This window comes from Bubalus kerabau, chromosome 7 (genome assembly GCF_029407905.1).
Source record: "Bubalus kerabau isolate K-KA32 ecotype Philippines breed swamp buffalo chromosome 7, PCC_UOA_SB_1v2, whole genome shotgun sequence".
Lineage (NCBI taxonomy): Eukaryota > Metazoa > Chordata > Mammalia > Artiodactyla > Bovidae > Bubalus > Bubalus kerabau.
In genome coordinates, this window is record NC_073630.1 from 106590180 (window position 1) to 106612801 (window position 22622).

Here is a 22622-nt window from a genome sequence, read left to right on the forward strand (position 1 = left end):
GGTCTTTGCCTTTTAGCATGCCTTCTAGTGTTTTTGGAAGGTGAACATGATGCATCTAGTAAAAGGGACTGAGGCAAATACCAAATAGACCTCTAGTGTGAGGTTTTATGTTTGTCTAAACATAGCCAGGAGTGAGGCTGTACTTATTATTTGCTATAATTGTAGGTGTCAGAGGCCAAAATTTCCTCCCAGTGTTTTTTTTTTCGCCTCCTTTCATCTTTTGATTTCCCTAGAGACTACTTAAATAAGGTCTGAGCCATGCAGTTCTTTAAGTTAATGCTCCCTTGTTATTTTATGGAATCTCTATTGCTGTGGGTGGTAAGTTGGAAGGGAAACTAAAAGTTCAGCTTCTCTGAGTTAGTGCCAGATCGAATCTCAGAGACAGAGTTTTGGGTGAAGTTGCATAGCTTCTTACATGAAAAGCATAGCTTTATTGCTTTGCCAGGCAAAGGGGGACATAGCAGGCTCCTGTGCATATTCAAGAAGAGTTGTTGATTTTCAGTTGGTTTGTATTTTTTTGATGTGAAGATGGGAGTGATGACCTGCAGGCTCTTTAAATGTCAGACATATAAACTTTACTAACTTTTAAAAAATTTGCTTTGTGTAGTTTATTAGTTGACCAGAGGGCAGTATACTTTTCAGATGTTATTGGATCTGATAAAGAGCCTGTTGGAGAACATTGTTATTTAGATAATCATATTTTATTTTAACTTTTAGATTCAGGTTTACTAATTAATTCTGGTTCTCCATTGGTTATCGTTTACTGTATTTGCCATGAAGGTACACAAAGAGCTGTCATTTTAGCACTGGGATTTAGAAACCTTTGTGCTGAAATGGGCTTCCCTGGTGGCTTAGACGGTAAAGAATTCTCCTGCAATGCAGGAAACCTGGATTTGATCCCTGGGTTGAGAAGATTCCTTGGAGAAGGGAATAGCAATCCACTCCAGTATTCTTGCCTGGGAAATCCTGTGGACAGAGGAGCCTGGCAGGCCTATAGTCCTTGCGGTCACAGAGTTGGACACGACTGAGTGACTAACACTTTCTCTTTCATGTGCTAAACTATTCGATTGATTCTTTTAAGAAGCAGCATTATTATCTTATTATTACAAATGTAATCATTATAAAGGATATGTGTGTTTATAATGAGTTATTTAGAAAATAGGTGACACAAAATGGAAAGAATTTTAAAGCAGCAGTTATTTCATTTCCCAAAGATAATGACTGTTAACATTTTATTTTCTTCCAGATTTGTATAGCTGTTTTTAAAATAAAAATGGGCTAACACTCTACATTTTATTTTGTTACTTACAATTTCACTTAATATATTAATACATAATGGACATATTTCCATGTCAGTATGTGGAGAGCTTCTTCACTCTTAATGATTATATGGGAGTCCAATGGACTCTTACAATTTATTTAATCTGTGCCCTCTCAGTGGAAAGTTTGGTTATGTCCTGTTTTTCCTCTTTGTTTATAAATAGTGTTGTCTTGAATACTTCAATAAGCTTGTCTTTTTATTTCCTTAGGGTAAATTCTTTGAAGTGAAATTATTTGGTTGTTTATGGTCTCCCTAGTGCCTCTTACAGAGTCTGGTGCATAAGAGGCAATCTGATATTTGTTGCATGAATGCTTATCAAACAGCACTTGCTTTTTAAAAGCTCTTGATAAATACTGCCAAACTATCCTACAGAAATATCCCATTTAGATTGCGAACTGTGATTGAAAACATTTATTTTTAATTTTTGATAATTATAAATATTTTAATAAATATTTATAAGTATATGGTTTCTGATTTGGTGTAATACTTGGAAAAGTGTACTTACCTTATGACTCTCAAGTGAATCATTTATAATTGTTTTCTTTCATTTTTTTTTAATGTTTAAATCTAATCCCTCTGGAATTTTGATGTGAGGTTTCATGTGTATTTAATGTTAAACTTTTTTTTTTTTTTAAGAGTAATCTTTTTACTTTTTAAAGAGAAAAGCTGGACTTCCCTGGTGGTCCGTGGTTAAGAATCTGCCTGTCAATACAGGGGACATGGGTTCAGTCCCTGGTCTGGGAAGATCCCACATGCAGTGGAGCAGCTAAGCCCACACGCCGCAACAACAGCCACCGCGATGAGAAGCCCGTGCTCAGCGATGAAGAATAGCCCCCGCTTGTCGCAACTAGAGAAAGCCGGCGCAGAGCAACAAAGACCCACATGCAGCCATAAATTGTTCAGCTGCTCAGTCGTGTCTGACTCCTTGCGACCCCATGCACTGCAGCCATAAATACATAAATAAATAGAGCGGTATTGGAGAAGACTCTTGAGAAGCCCTTGGACAGCAAGGAGATTCAACAAGTCAATCCTAAAGGAAAGCAGTCCTGAATATTCACTGAAGGGACTGATGCTGAAGCTGAAGCTGAAGCTCCGATGCTTTGGCCACTTGATGCAAAGAACTGACTCATTGAAAAAGACCCTGATGCTGGGAAAGATTGAAGGCAGGAGGAGAAGGTGACGACAGAGGATGAGATGGTTGGATGGAGTCACTGATTCAATGGACATGAATTTGAGCAAGCTCTGGGAGATGGTGAGGAACAGGGAAGCCTGGCATGCTGCAGTCCATGGGGTTATAAAGAGTTGAACACGACTGAGTGATTGAGTTGAACTGAGAAAGAGCAAGAGAGAGAAAAGCTTTGTTTTTTTTTTTTTTTTTGCTGCACCCTGTGGCATGTGGGATCCTAGCTGCCTGACCAGGAGACCGAGTGCACACCCTCTGCATTGGAAGTGCAGATTCTTCACCACTGAACCTCTAGGCAAGTCTGAGAAAAGCTTGCTTATCGGTACCTTTACTTGAAATTTAGAAACTTGGTTAAAATTTGGGCATTTGGGAAATTTGGAATATTCTCATTTTTAATTCAGTCTGCCACTTAATATGATGATTTAAAATTATTTTGAGTAAAAATACTTCAAGGTACAGGATTATGCAGAAACAGAAGTGACTAAATAAATTACATTTTCTTGATGATGTTTTTTCTTTGGTAACCAGGTGAAATAATGGATAACCTTACCTTAGAAGCTGGAGATGATGCTGGAAAGGTGAAATGGATGGATATCAGCAATAAACTCAAGCTTTATGCTAGTCATGCTCAGTTCATCAAAAGTGTGGCAGAGAAACGAGATGCACACTGGAGTGAGGACTCGCAGACTGGCTGCCCTGGGTAACAGCTCACAGTCTCCATGTAAGCCAAAAGCCAGGAAAGGAGCGCGTACGGAGGAGAAGGCAGTATCACAGCACTCATGTATGAAAAGGGCAGGGCAGGTCACTTGGAAATTATTCATTAAATGACAGGCAGTTAGGTTTTGCATCAGAATAGAATTAGCAGGTGTGGTGAAACAACACAGAATTTTCTGCTCTCTGTCAAAAGCGCTGTAAACAATCATTTTGTATGTATTCTATTTAAGCATGGCTTAAACCAAATTGAAACAACTGATGTTCTTTGAAGAATCAGAATTCAAACAAAGATAAATTTAGATAAATTTCTGTTCAGCCATAATTTCTGCTTTCTGTGTAATTCTTGTGTGTCAGTTTTGTTTTTCTCCATTGACTTTTGAGGTATAAAGGATATTCCTACCGAATCAAGCGTCTCTCAGAGGAGTGCTGATCACTATCGCCTAATCTGATTTATCTTTAAATTATTTGGTTCACACTTTGCTTTATATGATCTTGTTGAAGCTGGTTTCAAAAACGGAAACCTTTTGTATTCTTGACTTTAGAGTTGTAAGTTATATGAGGACATTTCAGTCACTCTTTTAGCCGAAAAAGATCAAGATCGATGAACAAGAGATCATGTCCTCATTTCCAAAAATTCTGAATTACAAAAATGTGTCCAGAAAACTAGTAATTTAAATTTATATATGCATTCCACTCTACTGTAACTGTGGGAAAGGCTACCCACTCTAGTATTCTGGCCTAGAGAATTCCATGGACTGTATAGTCTGTAGGGTTGCAGAAGAGTTGGACACGACTTAGAGAATTCCATGGACTGTATAGTCTGTAGGGTTGCAGAAGAGTTGGACACGACTCAGCGACTTTCACTTTCACTACTGTAACTGTATGTACCATAAATGAATTAAAAATGATGTTCAGAAAATAAGTGAAATGAGACAGAGACAGAGGAGGTCTTTGGGAGTTAAAGTGTCCTTTGTTAGGAAGGGATTGTTAAGGACTGACTTAAGTTTTTGAGACTCACTGTTAACATTGTCCTTCCTTGAGGAAAGGAAAGAGTTGGTATTCCAGGTGTTCTTGGAAGCAGGGAAGAGGAAGGAAAATAACATTGCCTTGTCTCAGTGGACCTATCACCTTCTGGTCTATATATCCATTGGGAAAGTCACATAGTACTAACACCTATCCACCTGAGGGGGGGACGGTCATAATTCCATCCTCATTCCACTTGGACTATAGGTGGGTCACTTGAAGAAAAGGTGGTTTAGGGAATAGAGGCATGGTTGTTTTCTTCAGATATTTGATAAAGGTATTAGGCTAGAGAACAAAATGAGGGCTAAGATAAATTAACAAAAAAAGGTTTTGTTTTTTTTCCCCCTTGTTTAGTGTCAAAGCTCTTGGTGGTAAACTTTAACTGAACTGACAGGAGGCTTTTTCCCCCTCTGTTTTGCTGAGAAACTTTAGAATGTTTGATTTCAGGTTGTTGCCTCAGACTCCTCGGAAAGAGTTATAAGGTTTATATTCAGTATTAGTTTTCTAAAATCCATAAAATCCTGGTCCTTGGGTGTGTAATACGGGACTTGTGCTTGACAAGGTTGTGCTTCACTGAGTGAAGGGTAGGACGATCTTGACCCAGCGTGAAAGAATTTGATTCTGCTTTCACTGTTTGGCAGGAAGAAATTGCTTCTTACTGACACTGAATAGGATTTTCTAAAACAAGCTGCTCACAACAGTTCTCAAGAAAGCTTGAGTACTTGTCTGAAGAATGACATTTACTTATGTTTTAATAGTTTTGATGCATCTAAACTGACATTAGTAAAGATTTTAGGTTGTATTAAAAATTGTCTTTAAAGAATAACTAAAGCACATGATCCACATGTTGCATTTTAGAGTTTTCATTGGAACGTTTACAAAGTATGCAAAATGATACAACTACCATACGCTGTGGATAGGGTAGAAGTAGGTAATCTTCTCACTGTAAGTATCCAGCACCATCTATAATAGAGAAAAAACTGATTAAAATTTTAGTTTAAGACATTTCTGGAGGAATATCTGCTCCTACAATAGGTGATATTGCCTTCACATTTGCCTTTCTTACATTTTAGATATAAGGAACATTTTTGTTTTTTAGAGACATTTAGTCAAATAAATAGTATGGATACCATTTCTTGAATATCTATGTTATAGCTCTCAATCCTCAAAAGAATCCTGTGAAGTTAGGTGGTATTATTCCCACTTCACAGATGAAAATGAAATTTAGAAAGGTTGCCCCAAGGTTTATTCAGTAAGCAACAGAACTGGGTTTTGCGAGGTCCCAGAAACAATTCTCTGTCTTTTGTGTTCCTTACTAAGGTTGTGAAGCTTTTATTATTTCTTACTTTAAGTTTGTAGTTTGATAGATTCTTTATTACTTAAGCAATACTCAAGTTATCCATAGCACATTTATGGCTTGTTACTTGAAATTTAAGAGCCACATCTGATTTGGCTAGTGTTACTGAGCTTGTTGGCATAATCATGGCCCAGAGACGACTTACTGATAATATCTTAACCTACGGATGAGTGGTTACGCCCAGTGTTTGTCTTGGGAGCAGGTCGTTCTTAAGACTTTAAAGCATTTCAGAAGCAAATAGAAGCAAGATACTAAACCTGCCAAAGAGGGCGCCTAAAATTTCTAACCACTTTCAGAGGCTAAATGCTCCTCTGTCTTACAGTATAAGGACTTACGGTGGTTGCTGTTATTTTCTAAAATATTTGTGAAGTTTTAATAAATATATTGATTTTAAAGTACATCATCTGAAGAAGCATGTGTAATTTTTTTGGTCTTGTTTACATCTATTTTAATCATATTATTAACATCAGTATGGGCACAATCTGAGGCTATTAAACTCTTAGGATAAAAGTATTTAAAATGTATGCTGCTGCTGCTGCTAAGTCACTTCAGTGTGTCCGACTCTGTGTGACCCCATGGACGGCAGCCCACCAGGCTCCCCATCCCTGGGATTCTCCAGGCAAGAACACTGGAGTGAGTTGCCATTTCCTTTTCCAATGCATGAAAATGAAAAGTGAAAGTGAAGTCGCTCAGTCATGTCTGACTCTTAGCAACCCCATGGACTGCAGCCTACCAGGCTCCTCCGTCCATGGGATTTTCCAGGCAAGAGTACTGGAGCGGGGTGCCATTGCCTTCTCCGATTTAAAATGTATAGTAATGCTTAAAAGATACTTGGAGGGACTTCCTTGGTGGTCCAGTGGCTAAAACTCCATGCTCACAGCACAGGGGACCTGGGTTTGATCCCTGGTCAGGAAACTAGATTCCTCATGCTGCAACTAAGAGTTCACATGCTGCAACTAAAAAAGCACCCTGCAAGCCACAGCGAAGATTAAAGTTTCAAGGGCCACAACTAAGCCCTTACGCAGCCAAATAAATTAATTAAAAACAAAAGATATTTGGAGATTTTACTCACCGTGTAACTTCTGACATAGTAGTAAGAGAATTATTTCTGCCAAAATATACAATACAGATTATAGTTAACTAGGTATTTTTGCCATCATTTTTTTCTTGCCTCCTCCCATGTCTCCCATATTTATTTAACATTGATGGATTAGTATTGGTACAGTCATGTGTGTTGGGAGAAGGAAAATAATGTGGTTCTTTTATACCTAAATGCTGATAAATTGAACCGTTAAGTGTCTTTTCTGCAACACAGAGCTTAATTCCTCTCACTTCACCCTTGGTGGCCTGATAAGATCATTTGAAGTGGTAAGAAACATAGAATACGTACTCTGGGGCAATGAAACTTTGTCAGAAGGAAAACTTGGGTGAAATCCAGTTTCTTTCTCAAAATTCAAATTGAGAATATTTTGATTCATCAGTTTCTCTTGAGATAAGTTAAGATAAATGCATACTGTATATAATCTTCAGTTAGTTCAGTTGCTTAGTTGTGTCCGACTCTTTGCGACCCCATGGACTGCAGCACGCCAGGCCTCCCTGTCCAGCACCAGCTCCCAAAGTTTATTCAAACTCGTGTCCATTGAGTTGGTGATGCCATGTAACCATCTCATCCTCTGTAGCCCCCTTCTCCCGCCTTCAATCTTTCCCAGCATCAGGGTATTTTCCAATGAGTTTGTTCTTCGCATCAGGTGGCCAAAGTATTGGAATTTCAGCTTCAGCATTGGTCCTTTCAATGAATATTCAGGACTGATCTCCTTTAGGATGGACTGGTTGGATCTCCTTGCTGTCCAAGAGACTCTCAAGAGTCTTCTCCAACACCACAGTTCAAAAGCATCAGTTTTAATTTTATTTGACATGAATTCAGATATTTAAAAGGAATATGCCTTTTTGGTCTCTTTCTCTCTTTTATATATATTTTAAATGAAAGCAAACTTGGGTGAGAATCAGAGTAGAAGTCTCAAAGTTTGCAGAGTTTCCATCAAGAGTGCTGATGCTTTTGTGTTAAGGAGATTTGTTGCCTTGCCTGGAGATGAGAGCATTTCTAGATTTGGTAGTTTCAGAGCGGGTTTTTCTCACTGTTAACTATGAATTGTCCATAAGACAAAAATAAGCTTGAGGTAAAATTTACTGTTTGAAATTTCTTAACCTAATTTCTGTAAGCTGAAATTTTTTCAAATGCTATGGGCATTATGAAAAGAATACCTTTTAGATCTGCTGAAATTCTGATCTAACGATCTTGGAGGAAAATGAGTTTATAACTCATGAGTTTTACCTTAGGTCGATTACTTGGGTTCCATTCTGCCATAAATTTTTATGGTTCAGTAAGAATTATTCTTACCTTTTCACTTGCTTTTATCAGTATAACCATAGCAAAAAAGTCTTACCCAAAGAAGCCCTAAAAAAAAATTATTGGGATAGCTTCAGCCCATTAAGTAGATTTGTAGCTTATAGTAGCTTAAAAATGAATACTTACCCCAAGTTGGTTCAAGATAGAAATTATTAACTGTGGAAGAAAAAAATATCAAAGATCAGTGAAAACAATGGGTTTAACTTTTAGCTTATTTTTAACTTAGTATGTATATAAGCTAAAATATTTTCTATATGAAAATCTTTGTTTTTGCTGAAAAATGAATTCCATTTTGCTGCTTATGTTTTATTTAGGTGATGTAAGATTTTAAAATGAATATGCAAGATTTAGATTTGAACTCCCTTAATTCATAGAACTGTTTTTTTGTAACTGCCTTGTAATGGTATTCACTATATCTGAAATACAGAAAATTGATGTGAATGGCTGAGAAACTGGCTGTATACACTTATATACAAGTGCTATCTTTCTTAAATTATGTGTGAATTCCCTGTGTGAATGATACTTGAACCAGAATTTTAGGACAGCTATGATTTTGCTTCAAGGGTTTGCTTATACAGGCAGTTTCATATTGCTGTGTAGCTTTCATGTGGCCCTGTTCTAAGAGACTGACAGCTTGCTTGAGGAATTGACCCGTGTGTCAAAAAGGCAAATGCCTCTGTTTATAGTGCTGTCCTTCCCAACATATATGCAAGAATGTGTAAGCTAAACACTGGTCTGCTTATTCTTAGGCAAGAACAATAACCTTAAATAAAGTTCAGAAAAATAAAGTATAGTATTATGAAATCAGATTTGGTAACTTTTGAATAAGTCGTATGTGGAGGAGTCAGTATTTTCACTGGAAGAGACTTTGGCAGCAAATCAATACATCTACCCAAGGTCACACAGCTAATTTAAAGATGAGCTTCGAATCTGGACTTGCCCACCACAGGCCAGTGCTGTTTTAGACATGTTTTGATGTGAAGGTGAACTTGCCGATTTTGGAATCATCAATAATTAATTGTTGACGGTAGTTTCCCCAGACATTTTCAGAATATGTATTCATATATATATATGTATATATATAAATTCTAACATGATTAGGAGTATGCTAGAACTTCTATGATTCACAGTTGGAAATGGACTATCATAATGCTTAGAGTGGATTGTAGAAAGAGCACTAATTAAAACTTGGCTTGTGCTCTTATTTAGTTTGACCTTAAAGTTTTTGGAACACTTAAATATTCCTCAAGATGATTGCCTTTAAATAATCTGTGTAGACAAATCCTGAAAGGTTTTACCCCAGGCACACAATAATTTAGGCCTGACTTTCTGCCATTTTTATGAAATACTGCAGGTCTCTAATTCTAAGATGCCATCAACTATAAAGTATACCATTTAGTTAATGATGCATCTTAAAGAAAAAGATATCCCAGGTTAAACACATCTGCTGTGAGATGTATCTAGATTTCAGAAAATGTTTGTGCACAAAGTATGTGGGAAATGAAATTTTTTAGTTTTCTCTTTTTTAACTCCCAAGTGTTTTACCTGTGTTTTCATAAACTGAAACTCAAAATAACTATATCAATATAGGGCCTCATTAAAAAGTTGAACTTTGTGCAGTTCAGTAAAAAATTATCTATTGGGATTTAAGTTTGATTATAATATGCATTTATGCAAATGCTTCATTAGTGAAGAAATAGTCAAGTCTATTTCATCTCTCCTAAAGTAGTTTCTTCTATAACTCTTAAATCTTTTGACTCTTCACCTTCATCCTCATCGATGATAGAACAGGTTGTTTTGTCAGTTTATAGTTTGGAGAAGATGAATAAGTGAATGTAGAGCTGCTTGCATGCATTGAGATAGTTTTCTGGCTTTGAACTTAACAACTGTGCTTTATTTCATTTCCAAATGAACTGGATTAATAAAGACAGTAATTTGTATGATGAACTGGCTCATCTTAAATGTAATGTGTTGTTGTAGGTGTTGAATGTAGTATTTTTATAAACTTTATAGATTAACAGGGCAGTATTTACCGCTATACCTGGAATAAAGAAGATACAATCAAATAATCAAGAAGTTATAATTCAGCATTTTATCTTTTGTATGTTATATATTTTATAATAACTTGATTAATGAAAACATGCATTTTGGAATTCTTAGCTTATATAAAAGTACATCAGTAGGATTGACATTCACTAATATTTTAAGGCTTCCCCTCCCCCCACCACACCATGGTACCCACCCAGCCTTCACACCTGCTATCTCTGGAAACATATAGTCCAAATTTTTTATTCTGTGGTTGTTGTTGACTGCAAATGTAGCTGGGATTTCTTGGAAAGATGATGAAACTTACGCTTACGATGTTGGAAAAAAGACTATATTTGGGAATCTTTCTTTTTCTTTTTTTGGGCAAGACTCACAGCTTGCAGAATCTTAGCTCCTTGACCAGGAATGGAACCTTGGCCCATCAGTGAAAGTGCCAAGTCCTAATCACTGGAGACCAGGAAATTCCCAATAACTTCACAACTTTAATAATATAATTTCCTATAATTATAATAGAAGTATTGTTAAAAATTTGGAATTAATATGCTGTGTTATACACTATTTTTTGGTTTGTGACTTTGTCATTCTGTGTAATTTTTCCTCATCCAGTAAAGTCTTGTCAAAAGTAAAATTTACATAATCCTTTTATACCATAACCATAACCTTAAATCTAGTTCAAAGGCTTCACTAAGGGTTCCCACTAATGGTCCCCAAAGGATAATGAGAACCATTATTTTTGGTATCAACTTCCTTTCCAAATGAATCTCAAGAGTTTTCAAGGTTTTTGTACCCATTTAAATACTTTCTTAAAGGAAAACTTTAAGTATAATTACCTGGTTTGGATTATTAGGAAATGGAAAAGGAAGAGGAATTGGAATCTACAAAAAAAAGGGTGGGGGAGGGGAAGTGAGTTGTGAATAAAACAAAGTGGAACATTTTGTTTTAGCTTTTTTTTCCTCATGTGTTCATTGATTACTCGTCAGTCCATCCACCCACCCAAGTATTTATTGAGCAATTATATGCTCTCATGGAGCCCACCTTCTAGTTGGGCTAGAAGGTGGGATCTTCCTGACCCAGGGATTGAACCTGTGTCTCTTAGGTCTCCTGCATTTCCACCTTCTAGTTGGTGGAAATTAGACTCTAGAGTGAACTTCAAGTCATATTTTTCTTTTAAAAAGTATGTTTATTTTGCTTAATTAGTCAAATCTAAAGCCCAGAAACCTGCCTTATGCATTGATAGTTTTGATAGGCCATCTTTGCCTGATTTTTAATACTGTTGTGCCATCTGGTGGAAGGAAGAGCATCTGTTTCAAATACTAGTAATTCTTTTTATCGCCACATGTGTGTGCTAAGTCTCTTTTGTGGTGTCCAACTCTTTACGATCCTATATGCTGTAGCCCACCAGGCTCCCTCTGTGCATGGAATTCTCTGGGCAAGAATTACACATAGATTTACATAATTTTAGGCATATGATTTTAGTAGCAATTAATAAATTCAAATTATAAACCAAGACTCCAGGGTTTTGCATCAATTTAAAACAAATCTTACTGGATTTCAGCCAAAAAAAGAGAAAAGAACCAGTGTACCTGACTGGAAACAAATAGCAGTTAGTTATAAATGCAAAAACTTAGAAATTTAGTGTCTTAAGAGTCCATTGCATGCAGGCTAAGTCCTTATGCTTCAGTTGTGTCTGACTCTTTATGACCCTATGGACTGTAGCCTACCAGGCTCCTTTGTCCATGGAATTCTCCAGCCAAGAATATGGGAGTGGGTTGCCATCCTCCAGGGGATCTTCCTGACCCAGGGATTGAACCTGTGTCTTTTAGGTCTCCTGCATTGGCAGGCAGGTTCTTTACCACGAGTGCCACTTGGGAAGCCTAAGAGTCCATTAGGTCATGTGAAAACATTAAAGGGAAAGAATGTTCCACTGAGGACAGTCACTAGTGACAGCTTCCAAAAGCCTACTTAAAGCAGAGAAACAGTTTGAAATTAAATATAAGCAAAGGGAAGGTGTTTTGTTACATTTAAATATGAAAAAAAATTATGCAAAGTTGTGTTTCTACTTTAAAAGTATTTAGATGATAGACAAGCAATTAAACAAGATGCTATTTTAAAATGTGTATAAACTTTTCAAAACAACATTGCCTAGCTATTGTTTATGTTACGTGTCCCAGCCTGTGTTGTAGCCTCATTGTGCTGGTTGTTCCCTGAGTTGCCACGTCCTCAGCACTGACTGTTCCCTGTGCCTGGAGTGCCTCACTCACTCCTCATAACCTGGCTTGGCTGCCTCTCCTCTGTGAATGAACTCTGACGCACAGCCTAAGTCAGTTGGATTTGTATTTCCGTCTAGAAGCACTTAGCAAATTATTGGGTTGGCCAAAAAGTTCATTGGAGTTTTTCCATTAAGATGTTACAGAAAAACCTGAGCAAAACTTTTTGGCCAGCCCAATGCATTTTTTTTTTCCATTTATGAATCTCTTTTCTTTATCAGATTGCAAGCTTACTCATATTTTTTGTTTTTCTAGCGATCACTATAGACCACTTTATCTGGCAGACAGTAAATATTAGCCAAATGAATCCTGTCTGTCCCAATAAAGGTGTTTCTGTTATGTAGTTAGCGTTGTTCTGGCCTTTATTAAACAAGATGTTGTAAGAATTCAGATATTAGAGATTGAAGAGGGCACAAGAAGAGCAAAATAATTATATTGTTTGACCTGTGAGAAAATGTTAGGGGTGGGGGGAAAAACTTGTTAGAGAAGGCAACAAGGTGATTTAAAAGGAGAAAAAGAACAGGTAATATAGACAAAGGTTAGCATTCCCTTCCTGAAAGTATGGAGAAGGCAATGGCACCCCACTCCAGTACTCTTGCCTGGAAAATCCCATGGACGGAGGAGCCTGGTAGGCTGCAGTCCATGGGGTCGCTAAGGGTTGGACATGACTGAGCGACTTCACTTTCACTTTTCACTTTCATGCATTGGAGAAGGAAATGGCAACCCACTCCAGTGTTCTTGCCTGGAGAATCCCAGGGAAGAGGGAGCCTGGTGGGCTGCCGTCTATGGGGTCACATGGAGTTGGACACTACTGAAGCATAACTAAGCTCATCATGGTCAAGGTAATTCAGTATAACCACCTCTTCGATCGCAAGTGTAGTGAGAAATTGGAAGAAGTCACTGAAGCCCTGGAGAGGCACTTGCTCCCCTGGTCACACTCTGCAAGCTGTGCAGGGAGGGAAGTCTGAATAGCTGCTGCCTGATGGTTTCTTAATGCCTTTTATGTCTGTGTCCAAATCTGCAAAGTGTTATAACCATCATCCGACTAATAACCACTTTTCATAACTTGAGATTTCCCCAAACCCATGCTTGCCAGGGGCAGTTGTACAGGTGGGGGAAATGGGATCTGAGGGGAAAATGGTGCTCCTTGGGGTGGGTAAATGTTAAATCTCTGTAACAAGAGACATGATGTCAGTCATTTCAAACATTTAAAAACTTAAAATGATGAACGCATCATTTGAAAATACAACCAGAAGGTTACCTGAGCACTGGAACTTCCTCTAGATTGTTCAAGCTTGTAAAAAACAACAGCAACAAGGTAAAACAACATGAGGCAATGCATTATTCATTACAAAGAGATTTGATTCTAAATGAGAACGGGCCTCAAGCCACTATCAAGCATTATACTCATTGGCGATGTACCTTTCCCTCTGGAATAAAAAGCAGTTGAGTCTAATGTATAAACTGTTATATTTAAAATGGATAACCACCAAGGGTCTACTGTGTTGCGCAGGGGACTGTCCTCAGTGTCATGTGGCAGCCTGGCTGGGAGGGGAGTTTGGGTAGAATGGATATATGTATGTATGTATGACTAAATCGCTTTGCTGTCCACCTGAAACTATCATAACATTGTTAATTATACTCCAATATAAAATAAAAAGTCTAAAGAAAAAAAAGCAGTTGAGTCTAATAGAGAAAGATTGAATTAATTTTGTCTAGTAATTTAGACATTGTACTTTTTACCTTTAAACTGATTTCCAAAGAATATTCTTCTATACATTTCATACGATTAGCTACATATTGCATATCTCTTTATCTGCAAATCAGCAGTGTTCTCAATTTAATTCTCAGCACTTAGAAGTTCAAAGTAGAGAGAGTATGGAAATGTAAACTTAAATTTGGTATCCCCAAATAAAAATTTGAAAGCTGCCTCGCTTCTCTGAGAGCTCCTTTGTTAGAAAATGTGCAGGGAGCAGGTGTTCCTGCCTACTATTAATAGCTGTGCTCAGTCAGCTCAGTCCTGTCTGACTCTTTGTGGGCCCCATAGACTGTAACCCACTGGGATTCTCTGTGCGTGAGCTTCTCCAGGCAAAAATACTGGAGTGGGTTGCCATTTCCTATTCCAGGTGATCTTCCCAACCCAGGGCTCGAACCCACGTCTCTTGTGTCTCCTGCATTGGCAGGCAGGTTCTTTACCACTAGTGCCACCTGGGAAATCCTCCTGCTTCCTAGGTGCCCTACATATTCAGATCATAACAAACACAGCTTAAACTCATAGATCTCATTTGTGTAGATGAGGAAGCATGTCTATAGTCAACATGAGACAAGTTGGGGTGAGGATACTGTAAATGAAACAATTTAAACTGCCTAATTAAGACTTAGGTCAGTGTGGAATACTTGCTCTATATTGCAAAGTTCGTTTGAGAGCTTCCTATATTCCAATTAGGACTCTTAAGTGCATTGATGGATTTTTATCATCCTTGCACAGCTCTGAGGTGGTTCTTATAACTCATGATACAGGCTAGGAAGCCATGGGTTATTTCCTTGCTCAAGGTCATACAGCTTGCAGGACTTCCCTGGTGGGCTGGTGGCTAAGACTTTGTGCCCCTAATGTGGGGGACCCAGGTTCGATCCCTGGTCTGGGAATTAGATCCCATGTTGGAACTAAGAGTTTGCATGCTACAAATAAAATATTCCACATGCCACAGTGAAATCAAAGATCCTGTGTGCCACAACTAAGACCAACTCAACCAAATATATATGTATATATATATACATACATATATATTTTAAAAAGGTCATTCGGCTTGCAAATGGCACGCAGAGCTGGGATTTGTACTGGGAAGACCTTTGGACTGAAGAAGAGTGGTAAATTCCTGGTTCTACAATTTTCCTGGGGTCCACTTTCCTCTTCCATGAAATGAAAAGATACAGGAAGTGCTTTCTAGGTACTGTCTCTAGGACAGAAATGGAATGGAAAATTGAGGGCAGTACTCACAGGGATGGGCAAAGCAGTGGCCATAATCAAAAGGCCAGCCAGAAGAAGACATTTCATTCTGAAGAAGGAGTCTGGAATTGAAGGGTTAGGAGATCATTTTTTTAGTTTTTTTCCAAGTCCTATTCCTATTATTAATAGACTGTTTAGTCAGAGGTGTTGAAATAGTGATGAGACTAAATTCTGCCCCTAGATCCAGGTTTTGTAAGCCTACGTCAGTGCTTTAAAAATGGTGTTTAGACAAGACATGCATTTCCTGGTTCATAATGTTACTCTTACCACCCTTCGTTGTAATCTCACGGTTCAACCTGTACTGCTTGGTCCCTGAAGTTATTCAAATTTGTGATCTCTACCCACACATCAAACATCAGTGTCATAGCGTGCTTATTATTGGAGATATAGTACCACTAGCTCAAGTGAGATTTCTTACATATGCAAATAAAGTATACAAATAAATCCACCTTGAGCTTCTACCCCCATGAGATTTGCCAGGTCTTCACGTGGTATGGCTGCTATTACTGACAATTATAATTTCTCAAGAAGAAAATGATACGGGAAAAGTCTTGAAAGGCATTTTGGATTGGTAGAGAAAATGCACATTATGAATAAAGTCAATAAATCAAGTCAATGTGGTCTTCACTGGCCAGCAGTTTCTGAAAGTAAACTTTTTATGATCTTAATTCACATTTAATTCAGATTAACTTACCTTAGGAGTTTCAAACCAAATCACTGTACTCTGAAATTGAATTTTGGAAGAAAAATCAATTTCATCATATTCCTATTAAGACTTGTCCCCAGCATCTGAAGCAAGTTATATCTCTTGATACGCAAGTCACTCTTCAATTATTTTACCACATATGTACTTGAAACAACTCAGATTTATCTTTGTGCCATTTCACTTTGCCTGAGTTTAGGCAGCCCATCTCCCTTTCCCCTCTTCACGTTTCTTCTTTGTGTTTTTCTTCTTTCTGCATTCAAACCCTCGGCTTTTTTTCTTCCTTTGAAAAGTGGACCTATTCATTAAATTATCCAACACAATAACTTTTACCAAGTGCAATAGGATCAGTCCAAAGTATACTGTGTCTTTTCAATTACCTTCGCTTCAAATGGTCCTTGGGCAACAAATTCAAAGAGCTGTGTGATCTAGAATCTCTATGCCCATCTCATATTTAAGCCATATTGCTAATGCCTTTGTGGTCATGGGTAATATGAGTCACAGAATTTGAAGCTAAATTGAATAATTGGTTCTACACTAGGAACACCAATGTCTAAAGAATTTAAATTACACAGAGATAGGCTTAAAGACTGATTACTGAGAAATAACTTAATCTCCTTGGCTGGGATTAATGTCTTTATCGCAAACAACTCACAATCAAAAATTGTGATTATTAAGGATATTAAAGTGCTTTTACAATATATCATCCAAGGCAGTTATACCTGTGGGAGCCTTAACTAATAACATGTTTTAAAATTCTAAAACTCTCTATTATTAAATAATATTTTTATTTCAAAATTAAAGTTATTTTCAAATAAAACATTTTTAGTGAATATTTAGGTAGTGTCCTTAGCATTAAAATCACTTTCATTATTTAAAAACATTTAAAATACTTAAAACATTAAAAATAGTAAATCAGGTCTTTTAATTTTAATATTCTGAGCAAGTGCAATTAGAAACTTGGTTTCTAATTAGTTAGGACCTTCTGTGATATTTCTGTGTAGGCACGCATAAATAACATTTTGAATTTGGGGATAATTTCTAAATTTATTTCTGTAGTTGAAAGAAATTATAAACAATGCTTAATTAGATTTTTTAATGTATTCTTAACTGAAGAATAATTACTTTATAATATTATGTTGGCTTCTGCCATACATCAACATGAATCAGCCATAGGTATACATATGTATCCCCTCCCTCTTGAACCTCCCTCCCACCTCCCACCCCATCCCACCTGTCTAGGTTGTCTCAGAGCCCCAGTTTGAGTTCCCTAAGTCATACAGCAAATTCCCACTGGCTAGCTTAATTAGATTTTGATTAATCACAGTGAACTTAATTATTTAGACATGACCTGGTGTGATGTGGTCTGCTTAAGAACAAGTGAGTCATTGAACTAAGAAAAGAGATAATAAATATAATTTTGATAAAAAAAAAACCAAAACTCTTCTACAAGTATCCTCCAGATAAAACACCCATGGGAATATTCTTTCAGTGACTATTACAAAAAGTCTCTAAATAACAACACAGTTTTGATTATTTGAAAAAGACAATTGTGTTGACATATTCCATTACAGATGGGAAATGCGGGGAATTCCCTGTGGTCTAGTGGTTAGGACTCTGCACGTCTGCGGCAGGGTGCAGGAGTTCAATTCCTGTTCAGGGAACTAAAATCCCAAATGTCAAGTTGCATGGCCAGAAAAAAAAAAGATAGGATAATATGTAAAAGATATTTTATATTTAAAAAAATATATAGTAAGTAGATATTTAACTGGGTGACAGTTTTTTTTATTGCCATGTTCCAGCCCTTGTTAAACTTTATTTTGGTATCTTCTTTGTACAATCCGGCTTTTACTGTATTAATAGTTCCCAAAGAAGAGCTCAAATAAAGATACCAGTTTTCTCTTAGGACACATTGTCTTGCTATCAAATGACTAGTGGTGTTCATCTCTGACTACAATGGACATCAAGACTCCTCAGGGCTCTTCACTGTCTGTTCTCTTTACAGTCTCTTTATTTTGAGGACATGAAATGTGGAGAGATTTTGCTGGGCCTCCTTTTTATCAGACACACATGCACACCCGCACAGAAGCTAAAATTAGTTGTATCAAGCAGTGTATAATCATCCTTATTTTAAACTGACTTTGGTGAAGAGTGCTTGACTTTAGTTTTTTTCTGTTTAAACTTAAATTATGACAAAAAACATTGATGAGCAGCTACCATTTAACAACTGAATATTTGTTTGCCATAGGAAACATCCCCCTCAACCACACTCACACTTTTTGTTTTTAATTTATTTATTTTTAATTGGAGGGGAATTGCTTTATAATATTGTGTTGGTTTCTACCATACATCAACGTGAATCAGCCAGAGTTATCATGTGTCCCCTCTCTCTTGAACCTCCCTCCCACTTCCCACCCATCCCACCCCTGGAGGTTGTCTCAGAGCACCAGCTCTGAGTTCCCTGTGTTACACAGCAAATTCCCACTGGCTCTCTGATTTTACGCATGGCGATGTATATGTCTCAATGCTGCTCTCTCAATTTGTCCCACCCTCTCCTTCCCCCAGTGTATTTACAAGTCTCTTCTCTTATGTCTGCATCTCCTTTGCCGTTAGAGTCACTTCTTTTTTTTTTTTTTTTTTTCGTTAGAGTCACTTCTAATGAGGTGGATGAACCTAGAGCCTATTACACAGAGTGAAGTAAATCAGAAAGAGAAAACAAACTAGAAATCTAGAAAAATGGTACTGATGAACTTATTCTCACTTTTTTTTTTAAGTAGTAGGTTTTAGAAAGTGTGATTTGATATGAACTATGAGCCCTGGCTTGGTCATTCATGTATAATTATTTAACTAAATGACTGTAAATAAACTTGAATAAGCGTTGGATGTATATGGATTTTTATTAGGATATTAAGATATTGACAATAACACACACCAGTAACAAAGAGACTTATTTCACTTTTTTGAAGTGCACATGATACTATGGACAAAATGAATGTATTTTTTTAGCTTTATAATCTTTAAGTATATTAAAAATGGATGCAGAGAGTAATGAGTTAAACTCCTGTTCACAGTGTACAATATTTTACATATATTGACTCTTTAAGTTTAAAGTTTTATTTCTAAAGCTAATGGTAAATGCCCGGTGCCTATACTGTTATCAAGCAGTTACTCTCATTGTCTTCTCAGACATGCAAGCATTTTGCTAAATATAAATCTACAAGTATCACATTGGATATACTTCAGAAGTGGTCAGAACAAAGGAGGAGGCTGGGTATTTTGAGTTCTTTCAAATCTTAATTCAAAACAGGAGATTTTCATCTATGTCTTCTGTAAAAAAACAAACATAAACATGCTTTTAGAAAGTAGTCAGAGCAGTAACATAAACCATGTTAGAACTAGGGCATCAGAGAAGCCATGAATAAGGCAGTACGACAGTGGTTCTCAGTCCTGGAAGGGTGTTAACCCATGAAACTTGAAAAAATACATATCCTTGGGCCTAGCTCCTGGCCTCCTGAATCAGCATCCCTAGGGGTGGACCAATGACATGTATACATTTAGGAAAGCTCTGCAGCTAGTTGTGACTTCCTCGGTGGTTCAGCAGTAAAGAATCTACCTGTAATGTAGGAGACACAGGACACATGTGTTCGATCCCTGGGGCAGGAAGATCCCCTGGAGAAGGAAATGGCAACCCACTCCAGTACTCTTGCCTGGGAAATCCCACAGACAGAGGAGCCTGGTGGGCTACAGTGCATGGGGTTGCAAAGAATTGGACATGACTGTGCAACTGAGCACACGGGTAGTTCTGATGTAGTGTGATAACCGGTGATAGAGGAGGTTGAGGGGAAACCTAGCCAAGAACTGCCAAATAGTAAGTCTCCTACATACGAAGCTTCAAGCTGCGAACTTTCAAGGATGTGAACATGCATTCTTAAGTCCAGTCACATAAGTTCGTTCATATCTGGTATACATTGTCACATGCACGCACCCTCTACAATTAGCTATGCTTTTGTGTACTTTACAGCACTGTATAGAGTACAGTAGTATAGTATCTTTATTTCAAACCCAGGATGTCCAGAAGCAAGCGTAAGAGCAGTTGTATGTAGCTGATTGTATTAGATGGGTACCTAGGCACACGTTGTTGGACTTAACGAACCAATTGAACGTGCTCTGGGAACGGAACTCATTCGTATGTAGGGGACTTACTGGACTAATCTATAAGGGTTGCTGAGATATAACCCAAATAAATAGAAGTATACATGAGTTTGGACAAGCTCTGGGACTTGGTGATGGACAGGGAGGCCTGGCGTGCTGCAATTCATGGGGTTGCAAAGAGTCGGACACAACTGAGTGACTGAACTGAACTGAAACCTGTCTGGAACACCAGGCAGTTTCCCTGCCTGATGTCAGTCTTCATCTTGCCCCAGAGAGGGGAAGAGTACAGACTTCTGGTGTATTTCTCTTGAGCACTGGCTTCATTTGTAAAGTAGGGATAATAGTCTGCTTACTCATAAATTTACTTATATTTGCACTCATACTTTTTGTCTTCTTTCTGTTGTTTGGATGAGAGATGTTCCTCCTATTGTTTAGTCGCTCAGTCGTGTCTGACTCTTTGCAACCCCATAGACTGCAGTGCACCAGGCTTCCCCCTGTCCATCACCAACTCCCGGAACTTGATGAAATTCATGTCCATTGAGTTGGTGATGCTCTCTAACCATCTCATCCTCTGCCGCCCCCTTCTCCTTTTGCCTTCAATCTTTCCCAGCATCAGGGTCTTTTCCAATGAGTCATCAGGTGGCCAAAGTATTAGAGCTTCAGCACCTGTCCTTCCAATGAATATTCAGAGTTGATTTCCTTTAGGATTGACTGGTTTGATCTCCTTGCTGTCCAAGGGACTCTCAAGAGTCTTCTCTAGCACCACGCTTCTCTAGTTTGAAAGTATCAATTCTTCCGCACTCAGCCCTCCTGTTGACTTGGAAGCTAATCCTCTGCCTGTGTTCAGGGTCTCTTCACCCCCATTTTCCTCTTTTTTTCTTATATCCACAGTCTTTCCTTTTCCTTCTTTTTTTAACCAGGCCCTTCCCATTAATGTTTAACTATGCTGCATATCCAGCCTTGAGAGCAGTGCCTGGCACTGTGCAGACTGCCAGTAAAGATTTCTTGAAGGAATGAATGAATGAGTGAGAGCTCAAGCCTCTTTTATTCTCAGAAATGCTTCCCTCAACTCTGTATCCCTCTCTAACTCATTCCTGCCTTCAAACCTCCTCCCTTTAGTCTTTCTCATCACCTCTTCTTTCTTACTGTGTCTGGCTTTCATCTCGACCATTTCACAAAAACAGCTCTTCCAAGGTATCCTTATTTCTACATCCACTGGAAATTCTTTTTAACTTTACTTCTCAGCAGCATGTGGAACTGTGGTCTCTTCCTCCTCTTTGAAACACCTCCAGAGATGTGGCCCTCTCCTCTTTTCTTTTTCCTTGCAGGAGCCTCTTCATTCTCCTTCACGAACTCCGTCCTCCTCTGTCCATTGTCTGGATGTTGCTCCTTGGTACTCAATGCAAGACCCTTTCCCATGTAACTCGGCACCTTTTCCTTAGGGAATTGATTTCCTTCCCTGGTATCAGTTATTTTCTGTATGCTGGCAATCCCCAAATACGTATTTCAACTTCCCAACTCTGTCTTGAAAAGCAGACCCATATATTCAACTATCAACTGTATGCTGTCAGGACTTGAAAACTCAATGTGTCCCAAATGGGATTTAACATTTTCCCCAAACCAGCTTCTGTTCTTGTGCTTACTGTTTCAGTGGAAAGTACCTCTCCTTGGTCTGCCCAGCCTGAGCCAGGAACCTGGGCACTGTACCCCTCTTCCTCTTAGTCTCTCAACTGCTGGCTTCCCGCCTCCACGTATTTCTTATCAAACATTGTCTTATTATTTCTACACACTATACATATTGAATATGTTTGTATTCTCAACTATATCTTGAATATGTTGATATTTAAAAATATATTTAAGGGGACTTCTCTGGCAGTCTAGCGGTTAAGACTCTGTGCTTCCAACACAGGGGCCACGGGTTCAATCCCTGGTAGGGGAACTAAGATCCCACATGCTGCGTGGCCAGGCCAAGAAAATATACAAATAAATAAAAAATAAAATAAATATAGTTGAAATATGTTTACTTGTCTTTCCCCCCCACTGCTGCTGCTGCTGCTAAGTCTCTTCAGTCATGTCCGACTCTGTGCGACCCCCACTACAACTGCCCTAATTCAAGTTCTCATCAGTTCTTGCCTGGATTTACCACAAGGGTTCTCTGGCTTTTCCACAATGTAACCAGAAGAATCTTTCTTAAATACAAATCCAGTGAAATCACTGCCCTGTTTAAAGCACTTTGGTGATCCTCCAGTACTCTGAGGATAACGTCTTTAACTGGCTTAGTAGGACCTGCATGATGTGACTTGTTTCTCCCGTTAGTCTTACTTGGAAGGTTTTCCTAAAGATTCACGTGGATATGTGTCAGTCCATGGTATGTCATAGGTATTCAATAAATAAGACTCGTCACCTCTGCATTGAATCCCATTTTACACACAAGGAAGATGA

At 38.1% G+C, this 22622-nt stretch overlaps 2 protein-coding genes and 1 long non-coding RNA gene across 6 annotated transcripts in view; 1 reads left to right on the forward strand and 2 right to left on the reverse strand.

Moving 5' to 3' along the window:
* Positions 1-4123, forward strand: part of NUDT9 (nudix hydrolase 9) — a 37787-nt gene extending 33664 nt beyond the window's left edge. For all 3 annotated transcript variants that reach the window (XM_055589069.1, XM_055589068.1, XM_055589067.1), the window contains one exon: positions 3033-4123. In XM_055589069.1, the coding sequence (XP_055445044.1) occupies positions 3033-3208 (176 nt within the window). In that variant the 3' untranslated portion in view covers positions 3209-4123. The remainder of the gene's footprint in view (positions 1-3032) is intronic.
* Positions 4124-5088: 965 nt separating this feature from the next.
* LOC129658089 (uncharacterized) lies at positions 5089-16611 on the reverse strand. 2 transcript variants are annotated; one of them, XR_008717263.1, is made up of 7 exons: positions 16409-16611; positions 15317-15387; positions 13580-13612; positions 10882-10926; positions 8132-8161; positions 6671-6706; positions 5089-5204 (listed from the first exon to the last, which is right to left on the reverse strand). It is a non-coding gene; the product is annotated as an uncharacterized LOC129658089 (long non-coding RNA). The 2 variants fall into 2 exon arrangements; XR_008717264.1 differs by lacking the exon at positions 13580-13612 and having other exon boundaries at positions 16409-16609.
* Positions 16612-18907: 2296 nt separating this feature from the next.
* SPARCL1 (SPARC like 1) overlaps positions 18908-22622 on the reverse strand; it is a 54236-nt gene continuing 50521 nt past the window's right edge. The window contains exon 11 of the mRNA XM_055589070.1: positions 18908-19355. Coding sequence (XP_055445045.1) covers positions 19327-19355 — 29 coding nt within the window. The 3' untranslated portion in view covers positions 18908-19326. The remainder of the gene's footprint in view (positions 19356-22622) is intronic.